Source organism: Spermophilus citellus (assembly GCF_964194105.1).
Source record: "Spermophilus citellus genome assembly, chromosome: 11".
NCBI lineage: Eukaryota > Metazoa > Chordata > Mammalia > Rodentia > Sciuridae > Spermophilus > Spermophilus citellus.
In genome coordinates this window covers 88959887-88974952 of record NC_138192.1, presented here as the reverse complement: position 1 = coordinate 88974952, position 15066 = coordinate 88959887, and the positions used below count along the sequence as shown (strand labels likewise).

The 15066-nt window shown below is 33.0% G+C and overlaps 1 protein-coding gene across 2 annotated transcripts in view; it reads right to left on the bottom strand.

The window, feature by feature from the left end:
- Positions 1–1835: 1835 nt before the first annotated feature.
- Positions 1836–15066, bottom strand: part of ITGAV (integrin subunit alpha V) — a 92200-nt gene continuing 78969 nt past the window's right edge. The window contains exons 27-31 of one of the 2 annotated variants that reach the window (XM_081261939.1): positions 7013–7126; positions 6805–6912; positions 6075–6197; positions 5537–5609; positions 1836–2123 (exon numbers count right to left, since the gene is read on the bottom strand). In XM_081261939.1, the coding sequence (XP_081118065.1) occupies positions 2119–2123; positions 5537–5609; positions 6075–6197; positions 6805–6912; positions 7013–7126 (423 nt within the window). In that variant the 3' untranslated portion in view covers positions 1836–2118. Of the gene's footprint in view, positions 5610–6074; positions 6198–6804; positions 6913–7012; positions 7127–15066 lie in introns of both variants that reach the window. The other variant, XM_081261938.1, reaches the window with a different exon arrangement.

Sequence of the window (15066 nt, the reverse complement as noted above, 5' to 3'; positions counted from 1 at the left end):
CAAGATCAACCTGTTTACTCCTTGGCTAAGACTTGCCTTCTGACCCTTTGCATCTGATTCAGGGAAGTCTGAAAACTTTTCACTGTGATTAGCTAAGCAAGTGGCAAAATGCTAGTGATCAGTGTTGACAACTGGATGTGGTTAGAGCCAGACAACTGTTTTTCCCTTTAATCAAGTAAACTTCTTTTTGCAGGAAAGAAGACGTGTCAGGCAGTTTTCTTCATAAGAATCCTAAAAATATATAAATGTTAGGTATCCATGAAACCATGAAAATGGCCAATTAAATATAATAATGTATATATACTATATTTATGTATTACATAAATATTGTATATTTTATATTTTGGATGATTAAGCCAAAAATTTGTCACTTTTTTACTTAGTCTTTTCTTACTGCTATACTAATTTTTCCATTTCTCTTTCATAGTTTTAAATGATAAAAAAATTGATTAAAAAAAAAACAATGGCATAACTACTTCCATATAAAGTTGCAGCTGCTGCTAAAACTAACCTACCTGCTTTGTCTCTGACAAGACCTCTCTAATGGCAGAACATATGTAGTCATCAAGTGCAACCTAAAATCTATAATCTATACCTGAGTGTAGATTATACACATATGTAGTTTTTAAGCATTTTGGAGAAAACAGATACTAACAAAATGTCATGTTTATGTTGATCCATAACTTTCCATGGTAACTTTTATTGGAAATTGCTTTAACAATATAAAATTGATCACTCTCCACTTCCTCAGTGAAAAGCAAACTGCTGTATGTTGTATATGAAGTATTTTATTTCAAAATTGAATGAATAAAAATAGGTTTTTGTAATATTTGTTCTTGTATCATAATTAATTTGTTTTTGAAACTAAAATATGAGTGCTTTTTAACAAATTATCTCAATTTTAAGAACAAAAGATTTTTTGAATAAAATAGACTTAAGAGAAAAACCATCAAATATGTTATTCAAAATGACCCAATAATTCACCAATCTATTTGTAGAAAGTTATAAAATGACAGCTTATATTTCCCTTGCCTGAAATGCTTGGAACTAGAAATGTTTCAGATGTGAGAATTTTTGAGATTTGTTAATATCTGCATGAAAATTACCAGTTAAGCATCCTCAGATGAGCCTCAATATCACTGTCAGAAAGTTTCAGATTTTGGAGCATTCTGGATCTCAGATTTTGCATTAGGTATATTCAACCTCTGCTAGAATTAGAGATATATATTACAAAATTATGAAACAAAAAAGAAATATATAGTTTATTTGTTTTTTAATTTTTTAGTTTTAGATGGACACAATACCTTTATTTTAATTTTAGGTGGTGCTGAGGATTGAACTCAGTGCCTGACACCTGCTAGGCAAGCACTCTACCACTGAGCTATAACCACAGCCTGGAAATGTACAGTTTTAAAGTCATCTGATAATGTAATAAAAAAGATCTGTGTAATGAAATTCAGACATAATTCAGTTTGTTTGGAAATCAAAGGATTCTTTTTTTTTTTCCTCTCCTTTTTTAAGTGGTATTTAGGATCAATCCCTGAACTTAGTACATGCTAGCCAGGCACTCAACCACTGAGTAAAGGATTCTTACATTTCAGGCAAATAAATATTTCCCTTTCTAAGGGTATATTTTAACATTAGGCTTCCATATGTATGTGTGTGTGAGTGTGTGTGTGTGTGTGTGTGTGTGTTTCCTTTAACACTGCTAAGAATTTTAACTTTTAGAGAGATGTCACCACTTTGAGGTCACCCCTTTGATGCATTAGTGCTGGCTCATGTTATTAAAAAAATAAAACATCATACAAGAAAAGGATAAAGTCCATACACAAAGGTGGCACCATATGCTCAAGTTTATTGTACAGTCACAAGTTACACATGGGAAACTAAGCAGAACACTGTATCAGCTTTCACTAACTCAAACCAAGTTAGCAAATGGCAGATTTGAGGAAAAAACTCATTTCATGTCTCACCCAATGTGGGTGATCACAAGAGAAGCTAAATAAAGATGATTACTTTCTGTGTTACTTAGGTAGCAAATTATTTTGATATATACAGCTTCCAAGTTACCTTAAGATATTTCAAAGTGTTTCAAAGCTGGTAAGGAACAGTTCATATTCAGCCTGAAATAAACCATAGAATGGAGTGTTTAAGGGCAAATAACTTCTTTGTACATCCACAGCAGAAACATTCTTTCCCACTAACAGAAATACTACTAAATCTCTGCTCTTTAGGCTTACTAAATTAATGATAAATTTGATATTAGCTAGGTTTGGTTACATTGTTATATTGCACTTGATAACAATGACAACGAAAACCACCAAAGATTCAACACCTTTTCCAAGAAGTTCATTAGGTATCAGAAATTACAACAAAATACAAGAACATATTCCATGCTGCACATCCAAAAGTTCATTGTTCAAACTCATCATTCGACAAGTTAAAAGGAAATTTTTCCAAAGCACAGATATATTAATTAATTTCATTTACTTTTTGGATCCCATAATTAATTTATCAGATTTTTTGTTGTTATTTATCAAATTACTACATATGCAAGTTATCCAAGAGTACAAACAAGCTGAAACTGAGATAGGCAATGGCCACACCACAGGTATAACAACAACCTCTTCTTGTCCATCCGGCTCATCAACATAGTAACGTATAGCAACTTCACATTCTGTATGCTTTACAAAAACTAGCTGATTTGCTATATACTATAAATGTGCCCCATAAATCTCTTCTTAGGGTCATGATTCAATATCAAAAATCTTTCTCAGCTCTCTTAAAGAAGCCAGTAAACTCTCTTTTATCAACACTTGGATTTTCTCTTTATATAAATATAAATATGATATTCACGAGAATTAATTATGAATAAGTAATTTCATAACACAGGCATAACTGTGGCAATGACATTCTAATTTGTTTACCTTTTACAATGACAAAGAATTGATCAGAATTTATGATAATTGATCATAAAAGAAAGGAAAATGAAAAAAGTGACCCTCACACAAATTTTCTCAAAATACCAATTCCAAAATAAATACCCTAAAAAAGAAACCAATATCAGTATCAATATTTCTCAACTATGGCAAATGGTTTTAATATCTTCTAACTCGTTTTTTTTTAAAATTCTCAGATTAATGAGAATTTTCTACTTTGAAATTAATTTTAATTTTCAATAAATCACAAATACGGTAGTATTTGAAATATTTGACAACTAAAATAGATTCCATAGAACTATTTTTTTATTATTATTATTTAGTCAAATATACTCATGTGCCACTTTAGGGTAATAATCCCAACATTTTCCTCAGAATAGACTTTCAAATTATACTCCATATTTTTGTAGAGATATATGTGTTCATTTTTGAAAGAAAATCCATACTATTACCTAACACTACATTTCATAAAAGCAATTTAAAACATCTTGTTAATTTCCAACTACAGCATCTTTCAATCTCCAATAGAAATTCCTTGAGATAGAGTTCATAAAAGGAAAAGACTAAATGAAAGCAAATACTAATACCTACTGAAGAATGAATTTCTATTGAAAGTGTATTTTTATGAATGACAGCTCTTAGATGGAAAAACAGATATGGAAAAAGTTGCTATAGACCAACTTAGTGACTGCTTGGTGGTAGGCAACACTTGGCCCTAGGATAAAAATATTTTTTCTTAAAAGAATTTAAATTTATTGGCAATAAAAATACTTATTGCATATGATTGAGATCTTTCAAGCTACTAATAAATTCTACATTCCAAAACCCATTAATTTTAAAACTCACTAAAGCTAAATATAAGATTTTTTCTGTGTTCTAACTTGCATCTAAATGTGGTTCTACTTTGTGAATATATTCTCCAGTTCAGGTCATCCACTTGTGCTTATATAACACAATATGGCAAGATAAATTGCAATTATTTTTAAAATACAGAAAAAAATAGTCAATTATTTAAGGGAAACATTTATCATTGCCTAATGAGGACAGCAGTTAAAAAGCTACTAAAGTCTTAATTTCTTGAGTACAACATGATGTAATTGCACAAAATAGGGATAATTAAAAGTCATCCCTAGGCCTTGAGGAACTGTGAATAAATCATACATTCCACCAGAAGATTCACCACCCTGCAGGCATATAAAACTACAACTTGCTGCCTATGCTGCTTTTATTAAAAAAGTAATTTCTGTTAAAAAAGAAAAAACTTTAGAAAGCTTTAAAAGGTTTTCAATAAGTTGAACAGCTTATAAAAATACCTTTTTGTAGTTATTCTGATAACTGAGACTGGTTTTGCACATTACCTTGATTAAACTGAGGAACCACCCATGGGAGTAACATCATGCTACTGCTAGAAGTAAACCACGGAGCTACCTGAAGAGTTTTGATCTCATGCATTTCTCATGGGGTGGGAATGGGGATTCAGGTTCCTGTCTGTAATGAAAATGATCTTGACCCATTATTGCAACAATTTTAGAAATACAAGGAAAAATACATATATAGGAGGAAAATAAATTAATAACTAAAGACTCTAATCTAAGAACATACTATTAATAAAGTAATAGTCTTTCAATTAAAATGCTTTCTTTAAGTGTATTGTAAATAGCCAGATGAAAACAATGGGATAGATGTGCTTTGGAAATGATTTCCAACTTCGTATGGCTTTAACCATCAGGATATTGAGCTGAAATTACACTATCACATACACAAAAAGGTATTTTTGAATACAGACTACATTTTTATATAGGTTGGCTTAAAGGATTTCTGGTAGGACTTAAACTATACAAATTAAAGTAATAAAACAGATTACGGATTAAATATAAATAAAAATTAATCATATGTACCCAATTTCATATTAAAACATTGTACCGTTATTATTACAGAAAAAACTTCTCCCCAGGGCTGGGGATTGACTCAAGGTCATACATGCTAAGCACATGCGCAACCACTGAGCTAAACCTAAACACCCAGTTTCCAGGAAATAATTCTGGTGGTATCATAAATTTTTTAAAAAGTTCTACTATGTAACAGATATTAAAATCCAAGTTCAGGTAATTACAAAGCTTTTAGTAGCTTTACAAGTCAACTGTAGTGTAATATGTATTAAGTACCTGTACAAAAAAAAAAAAATGTGAATGCTAAGGTCCAAATTTAGATTGCTTTAAAACAACAACAATAAACAGCAAAACCCAAAATATTAAATCAGAAATGAAAATTGTAATAGATACTATTTTATATAAAGTAGTAAGTGAGGCACTACCTGTCTTATGTACATTGAATAAAAACCATCACGTGAAATTTTATTATTTAAATATCTAGGGCAATGTATGTGTATGAACCTGTCTGAACTTATTTATAAAGAGAAGGGCAAAAAATATTGCTCTCAATTTTGTGGTTAGACGGAAGTCACTGAATACCTTCAGCAGAAGTCTTATAATTTTATTCTTCATGAAGAAAATTGAACTCTACAATCAAGCTGGTAATTCTAGTGATCTAGGATGCAGTATTTAAAAATCACAGTTAAGTTTCTGAGTTTCCTTCACCATTTTCATGAGGTTGAAGCTGTTCCCTTTCCTGTTCTTCTTGAGGTGGCCGAACACGTTTAAAAAAGCCCATCTGTTGGTTGAAGTAAAAACATTATTTTCACCTCAATATAGAAAACTAATAATATTTTCCATATTTTCCTTAGTGCATTATAATTATACCAAATAGTGAGATTTACTGATATACAGTCATAGGTGCACACAATATAACATGATAATTTGTTCAGTATTATTCCCCAGTATCTCCCCTTTCCTAGCTCTCCTCCCTCTTCCTAGTTCCTTTCCTAATTCCTACTGGTCCCTCTTCAATTTTCATGAAATCCTCTCCCCCCCCCAAAATACTTTTTTAGTGACTATATTATAACTAAGAAAATTTACATAAAACTTTATGCAATTTCTCTTCCTTTAAATAAGTCATAGCATTATGCCATTTTCTTCCTTCCCTTGTTTCTTTTTAATCCTTCTTTCTCTCCCTCCCTCCCCATTTTCTTCTGTTTTCCTCCATCCTTTCCTCCCTCTTTCTAAGTCCATTACGTACCCTGTACATTACGAAAACTAAGACAGCCAGCAACAGCAATCCTGCCAGAACTGCTAAAATGATCACCCACACAGGCACAGGCATGGGGGCTGGCTGGATGCCCCAGGTGACATTAGTGGTAACCTGTCAGGAAAAAAAAAAGATCTTTAGTCTTAAAAATAATTTATAGATGACTAAGTACTTGGGTGCTGTTAAATTTTATTTTAATAGTAGTCACACTGAATGCTTTTTTTGCATACATAATTTGGTGGTCACATGTTTGGTATCAAAGTATAAATATACACATAAAATTCTTAACAATAGAATAATTTCCAATTGCATCTAAAATGATTTCTAAATATTCCAGTCCAGCCATTTACGTATGATGGCTGATCTCATTTTCAATCCTAAAAAATCTTCCAAATGCCTTCACTTGTTGCAGTGAATTTCACACTTTCTAATTTAATGGGAAGAAAATATCCTTAAAAATACCCCACATAATTTAGTATACACTAAAAACTCTCTTATATAAGACAAGATGTGACAATGAAAGTCCAGTTTTGATAAATCTAGGTTGGAATAGTAGAATAATACTATTTTTAAAAAGGTTATAATCCTATCAAATAACTCTTCCATTACTTTAAATATCAAAATAGTTGAAGTGCCATTAAAAAATAAAAAAAATGTTTTTAAACATTTAAGGCCTTTGAATGGAGTATATTTATCCTATTTCCCTAAACCAATAACTTACTAATGTGGAGTTGAAGATATCCTCAATTGGAAGGTTTTTGTATGGAAACTCTATGACATTAAATGAAGCAGATGACTTCAGAGAATAAGAATGATTCTGGTTTTCTTTCTGCATGGAAATAACAAAAAGATGATTTTCCAGATGTCAGACCTTTTTGATTTCTTTGGGAAAAAAGTGGATAAATCTGCTGTTACATCTGTCTACTTACATTCATAAAGGTCTCAGTCCACAGTAAAGACTTTACATACAGAATTGCACTCTTGCCTCTGTCTAGCCGTCCAACCTGGCAGACAATCCTCAAGCACTGAGCAATTCCACAACCCTGTCAAAACAAATGATTTACTTACCCCAAAAAAGAGGCATTCCATAATCTCTGCAACATTTAAATATTATACATTGTATTTTATTATTTTTATGTAAAAGCCAAAGAGAGATTATCTAGATTCGTTTGTCTTGTGGAATTAATGCTTAAAATAATTAGACTAATAGTTAAGACTGATTTTGTAATGAGGAGGTTGGTTTTAGTGTGATTGGTTATAGAAGGATAAAACCTATAACTTAAAAGACTTGTTTTTATAGCTAGAATTCAACATTCCTAAGGTGACACAGAGCATGAAAATCAGATCACAATATCCCAGTGCAAAAGAAAAGGAAAGCGAGTGAATTTTTAGTGGTTATTCTATGTCAGGCCTGTAGAAATCTAATAGCAAGCTGATGACCTCTGCCACACTTGATGTTTTTAATCAGTAACTTGAAGGCTGGTAACCAAAGAAAACAAGTATATATCACCTTCTGTGTACCTGTCACAGTGCATTAAACAGATCACATGCATATAATTGCTATCTAATAAGTGGTACCACCAATGAATGGACAGGAACAGAAGTGAACTCCCTAGATCTGACAAAGGGCATCTACAAATTCCCACAGCTAACACCACTCTTAATGGTGAGACACTGGATATTTGTCTCTAAGACCACAAGCAACACAAGAATGACTTCTCACTCATGCCATTTCCAGTCAACACTGTATGTAAGGTTCTAGTCAGGACAATTAGGCAATAAGAACATAATGAAAGAATGAATAAAAGCTCTCTCTTTGCAGCTGACAACATCTTATATATAGAAATCACTAAATAATACTCCCCAAAACTAATAAAAGCTAACAGGTACAGAAAAGTACAAGACACAAGATCAACATAAAAATATAAGCAATAAAAAATCCAAAAAGAAAATTAAGAATTTAAAAAAAAACAGCATCAAAAAGAACAACATACACAGGAATAACATAACTAATACCTACATAAATGCAAGAATAGTACAATGAAACAACAAAATATTACTAAAATCAAAGAAAAACTAAATGAATAGACAGCTAGTGTTCAATGATATAAAGACATGATATTTTAAGATGGTAATACCCTTCAAGTTTCTGATCAGGCTCAACAAAACTTCTCTCAAGATTTCAATGACCTTTATTTGAAGAAATGTACAAGCTCTTCCTACAATTCATATAGAACTGCAAAAAAACCCCACGGAGCCAAAACAATCTTGCAAAATAAAAAAATATTAGATGGTTCACAATTCCCAAATTCAAAACTTACTGTTGCAGAGCTATGGTAATCCAAACAATTTGGCTTTGGCATCAAGAAAACACACATGGGACAATGGAATAGAACTGAGAAAGCAGAAGAGGGATTACTAGGGACAGGGAAGGGTGTGACATTAGGGACAGCAAAGGGAGAAGAGGGACATGATAAATGCACAATGTGTGCATGTATGGAAATATCACAGTGAACCTCAATAGAGTTAATATGTGTTATAATAATGCAAAAAGTAAAATGGGATTGTAATAAACCCAAACATATCTATGACCACTCTGTCTTCAATAAGGATGCCTAAGCCATTTATCTTTTCAATAAATAATGCCCAGACAACTAAACAATCACATGCAAGGAATGAATTGGAACCCCTACCTCGTGCAACATACAGAAATTAACTCAAAACAAACAGATGTAAATATAAGAGCTATAGGAGTAAAATTTAGAAAACTAGAAAACCTAGATGTAAATTTTATAACCTTTTCCTTATTGATGGTTTTATAATTTTGGGAGGGGTGGTACCAGAAATTGAACTCAGGGACACTCAACCACTGAGCCACATCCCCAGTTCATTTTATTTAGGGACACAGTCTGTCTCACTGAGTTGCTTAGAGCCTCATTTTTGCTGAGGCTGGCTTTGAACTTGCCATCCTCCTGCCTTGGCCTCCCAAACCAGGGACTGCAGGCATGTGCCACCATGCCCAGCTATGGTTTGAAAATATAAGCAACAAAAGATGACAAAGATAAACTGAGCTTCTTATATTTAAAAACTTTTGTGCATCAAAGGATGCCATCAAGAAAGTGGAAACTCACAAAAAATAAGAGGAAATATGTGTAATCATATATCTAATAGAGATGGTATCCAGAACATATAAAGAACTCTTTGCGACTCAATAATAAAAGACAGGGGTGAAAAAACAATTTAAAAGTGGACAAAGGATTTTAACAGACATTTTTCCAAAAGAGATATACAAATGAAAATTTGTATATTTTGCTCAGCAATGTTAGTCAATAGGGAATTGCAAATAAAAACCACAATGAAATAGTGCCTCACACCAAATGGGATGACTATAAAAAATTAAAAACAATCCAACAAAAACAAGACAATGACTAGTAGAGAAATTGGAACCATCATATACTGCTTGTTGAGAATGTAAATGATGCAGACATTTGTTTTGTTTTGAGACAGGTCTTGCTATGCTGCCCAGTCTGGTTTTGAACTCTTAAGCTCAAGTGATCTTCCTAACTCAGCGTCCTGAGTGCTGGGATCCACTTTGGAAAACAGTTTCTTCAAAAAGTTACACACAAAATTTCTATATACCCCAGTTGTCTCATTCCTAGGTTTATTCCCAAGGGAACTGAAACACATGTTCACATAAAAACTTTTGCATGAATATTCACAGCAGCACTATTAAAAACAGGCAAAAAGTAAAAACAATCTAAATTTCCGTCAAATTAGTGAATGAATAAACAAAAGGTAGTATCTACACAGTGGAACATTATGCAGTTATAAAAATGAATGCAGTACTCACACATGCTACATCAATGAATCTTAAGTGCAAGAAGCCAGACATAAGAGGACACATATTACATGTTGCCATATCTATGGAAAGTCAGGAATCGGCAAATGCAGGACTGAAATCAAATTAGAAGAAACCAGGAGCTGGTGGTAGGGGAGAATGGGAAGTAACTGCTTAATAGGTAGATCCACTTCTTTCTGGGGTGACAAACATCTTTTGGAATTACAGTGGTCATGGTTATCTAATGTTGCGAATATACTAAAAACTACTACATCATATACTTCAAAATGATTAAGGTGTGAATTCTGTGTTACTGTAAGTTTTATCTCGATTTTTAAAATTATAGTTTTATAGTTTATAAACTACAGGATCAAAGTAAATTTATGGGGGTGGGGTGAGGTAAAGGCAGTTTTCATTTCATGTGGATTGGTCAGGGATATCCACTGTTATAATTTGACATGTTAGTATTCCAGAAAGAAATGGGTAAATGTGTCACAGGGCTATCTGGACAAAAATAATTTTAGGAACTGCAAGAGCAGTTTTCAAAATCTGGAGGTAGAAACATGCTGTGGTGGTTCAATGAAAAGCCAGGTGGACACGGAGAGAAGCTGGGAACGTAAGCACAGGGGGCAGGCAGAGAAGGAGGCAGACTCTAGTCATGATAAGCTTAAAGGCTGTGTAGGCTCTGGGGTTTTTTTGTTTGTTTTTAATTTTCTTTTTAGTTAGATGGGAAGGCACTGGAGTGACATGACCTGACTTATATTTGAAAAGATCACATGGATTCTATGTGGTGAATAAACTGTAGAGGGAAGAAGGAAAGTATTCAGAGATCAAGTGAGGGTTTAGCAATAGTCCAAACAAGAGAAGAAGGTGGCTTGGGTTAGGTTGTAAAAGTGGTGAAGCTGTTGAGAAGGAGTCAGATTCTGAGTTATTTGAAAATAGATATTGACTGAATTGGCTGAAATGTAAGATGTGTGATTTAAGAAAAAAGAGAAGATGCAGGTTTGAACAGAGAATGGGGTGGATATTTACGCAATATGGATCACTATGGAAAGAGCACAGTTCAGAAAACTCCAGGGTCTATTTTTATATTTTTCTTTTGTTACAGCATTATAATTATATATAATAACTGGGTTCATTTTGACACAGTCATACCTGCATGAAATTTGATTTAATCCATTTTAGTCCCAGGAACTCTCACTTTTCCTCCCTTACTCCTTCCTCTACTCTGTTCCTCTTCCTTTCACTCACTTATTTATTTTTGATTGGTACTTTATAGGTATACATAAAGGAGGAATTCACTGTGGTATATTAATACATGTACAAGAGTAAGTCTGTCAAATTCATTCTGCATTTCCTCCCCTTTCCCTTCCATTCTCCCTCCCTCTTGACCTCCTTCTAACCCCACTGGTCTTCCCTATATCTTTATGATATTTGACTTCCCACTTTTCTTCCCTTACTTTGTTTTAGCTTGTGCATATGAAAGAAAATGTTTGACCCCTGATTTTCTGAGTCTGGCTTATTTCACTTAGCATGATGTTCTCTAGCTCCATCCATTTACTGGCAAATGCCATCATTTCATTCTCCTTTATGGCTGAATAAAAACTCCTTTGTGTATATATAACACATTTTCTTTATCCATTCATCTATTGGCAGGAATCTAACTGGTTCCATAAATACCAAGGAGTGGGATAGCTAGGTCATATAGTGGTTCTATGCTGGTCTTTTTGAGGAATCTCCATACTGCTTTCCTGAGTGGTTGTACTAATGTGCAAATTCATCAAGAAGTATGATGTTGCCCACATCTTCACCAACGTTTACTATTATTTGTATTCTTGATAATTGCCATTTTGATTGGAATAAAATAAAATATCAGTGTAGTTTTGATTTGCATTTCCCTGATTGCTAGAGATGTTCAGAATTTTTTCATGTATTTGGTGGCCATCTGTGTTTCTTCTTCTTCTCTTTTTTAAAATATTTATTTAGTTAGTTGTAGTTGGACACAATACCTTTATTATATTTATTTTTATGTGGTGCTGAGGATCAAACCCAGGGCTTCGCACATGCTAGGCGAGCGCTCTACCACTGAGCCCCAACCCCAGGCCTGTGTTTCTTCTTTTGAGAAATGCCTATTTAGTTCTTTTGCCCATTTCTTGATAAGATTGTTTTTTGATTATTCGTTTTTTTTTTTTTTTTTTTTTGGTGTTGAACTTTTGGGTTCTTTACATATTCTGGATGTTAATGGACAGAGGAGTAGCTAGCAAAGATTTTTCTTCCATTTTGTAGGCTTTCTTTTCATGTTCTTAATTATTCCATTGCTGTGAAGAAGCTTTTTAATCTGAGATGACTTTCCACTATTGATTATTGGTTTTAATTCTTGACCTTTAGGGCTTCTTAAGGAAATCAGTGCCTATACCAATGTGATGGAGTGTTGATCCTGTGGTTTCTTCTAACAGTTGCAAAGTTTCTAGTATAATTCAATTCTAATTCAAAGTCTCTGCTCCACTTCAATTTGACTTTTGTGCAGTGTGAAAGGAATCTAGTTTCATTTTTTTCTACATACAGCTATCCAGTTTTCCCAGCACCATTTGTTAAAGTGGCTACCTTTTCTCCATCATATATTTTTTGGCACCTTTCTTATTTATCAGATGGCTGTAAGTGTGTGGTTTTGTCTTTGTCTCCTCTATTCCATTCTATTGGAATTCATATCTATTTTGATACCAATACCATGCTGGTTTTATTACTATAGCTCTGTAGTATAATATGAGATCAGATATTGTGATGTCTCCTGCATTACTCTTCTTGCTCAGGATTGCTTTCCTTTATTTTATTTATTTATTTTTATGTGATGCTAAGGATAAAACCCAGGGCCTTGCATATGCAAGCTGTACCGCTGAGCCACAACCCCAGCCCCAAAACTGTCATTTTGACAATATAAATTCTGCCTATCCAACAACATGGGAGGTCTTTCCATCTTTTAAGGTTTTCTTCAATTTCTTTCTTCAGTCAGTGTTCTATAATTTTCATTGTACAGATCTTTCACCTCCATGGTTAGATTAATACCCAAGTTTTTTGTTTATTAGTTATTGTGAATGGAATAGTGTTTCTGATTTCTGTGTCAGCAGAATCATTGTTAGAGTATATGAAAGCTATTGATTTATGAGTGTAGATCTGGTATACTGCTACTTTACTGAATTCATTATCATCTCTAGGAGTTTTCTGGTGGAATTTTTTGGGTCTTCTAGATATAAGTTCATGTCATCAGCAAACAGAGATAATTTAACTTCTTTTTCTGTGTGTATTCCTTTAATTTCCTTCTCTTGCTTGATTTCTCTGGCTAAAGTTTCAAGAACTACATTGAATAGATGTGATGATAGACATCTTCCTCTTGTTCCTGATTTTAGAGGAAAAGCTGCTTTTCTCTGTGCAATATGGCTTTGTCAAACACAGCTTTTAAAATATTGAGGTAAGTTTCTTCTATTCTTAGTTTCTCCAGCATTTGAACATAAATTGGTGCTGGATTTTATCAAAAGCCTTTTCTTCATCTATTCTGATAATCATATGGTTCTTGTTGTTAATTCTATTTAAGTAGTGAATTATATTTATTGATTTGCATATGTTGAAGCAATCTTGCATCCCTGGTTGAAACCAACTTGGAACATGGTATATTATCTTCTTGATATGTATTGAATGCAGTTTGCTAAATATTTTATTAAGAATTTTTGCATCTATGTTCATTAGGGATACTGGTCTATAGTTTTCTTTCCTAGTTTTTCTAGTTTTGGTAGCAGGGTTTTACTACTTCATAGAATATATTTGGAACTATTCCTGCCCTTTCAATTTCATAGAATGATTTGAGAAAGACTAGTGTTAGTTCTTCTTTAAAGGTCTGATAGAGCTCAGCCGACAATCCATTTGGTCCTGGCCTTTTCTTTCTTGGAAGATTTTTTAATTGATGTTTCAATTCCATTACTTGATATCAGTCTGTTTAGGTTTTCTATATTTTCCTGGCTCAATTTGGGCAAGAAAATATGCCTAGATATTTGTCAGTGTACTCTGGATTTTCCAGTTTATTGGAGTGTAAGTTTTCAAAATAGTTTCTAATGATCCTTTTGACTTCAGAAGTTTCTGTAGTAATATTTCCTTTTTCATCTCTAATTTTGTCTACTTGCATTTTCTTTCTTTTGGTTAGTTTGGCTAAGGTTTTATCAAACTTACTTATTTTTTTGAAGAACCAACTCTTGGCTGGGTGCAGTGGTGCAAACCTGTAATCCCAGCAGCTCTGGAGGCTGAGACAGGAGGATAGAGTTCAAAGTCAGCCTCAGCAATGTCAAGGCGCTAGGGGAACTCAGTGAGACCCTGTCTCTAAATAAATACAAAATAGGGCTGGCAACATGGCTCAAAAAAAAAAAAAAAAAAAAAAAAAGAACCAACTCTGTTGTATTGATCATGTGTATTTTTTTAATTCTCAATTTCATTAATTTTGGCCCTGATATCATTTCCTGTCTTCTACTGATTTTGGAATTAGTTTGTTCTTCATTTTCTGAGACCTTGAGGTGGAACATACGCTTATTTATTTGAAATATCTCTAATTTTTTAATGTAGGCACTCAATGCTATAAATTTTCCTCTTAGAACTGCTTTCATACTGTCCTAGAGATTTTGATGTGTTTTATCTCTGTTTTCATTTGTTTATAAAAATTTATCCTTTGAACAGACACTAGTATGGCAATATGTAAATCAGTGGAAGTGTAACTGATGTGACTCTGCAATCTGTATACGGGGTAAAAATGGGAGTTCATAACCCACTTGAATCAAAGTGTGAAATATGATATATCAAGAACTATGTAATGTTTTGAACAACCAATAAAAAATTAAAAAAAAATTATCCTTTGATCCATTCCTCATTTTTAAAAATATTATTCAGTTTCCATGTGTTTATAGGGTTGCTATTATTTTTCTTGCTGATGATTTCCAGTTTCTTTCCAGAATGATCTAACAGGATGCATGGGATTATATCAATTTTATAAATAAATTTTATTATGTCAAATTTATTTTTGTATTTGATAAGTCTTACATTATAATTTAGAACATGGGCTATTTTAGAAAAGGTTCCCCAGACTGCTGAGAAGAAAGTAAATTCAGT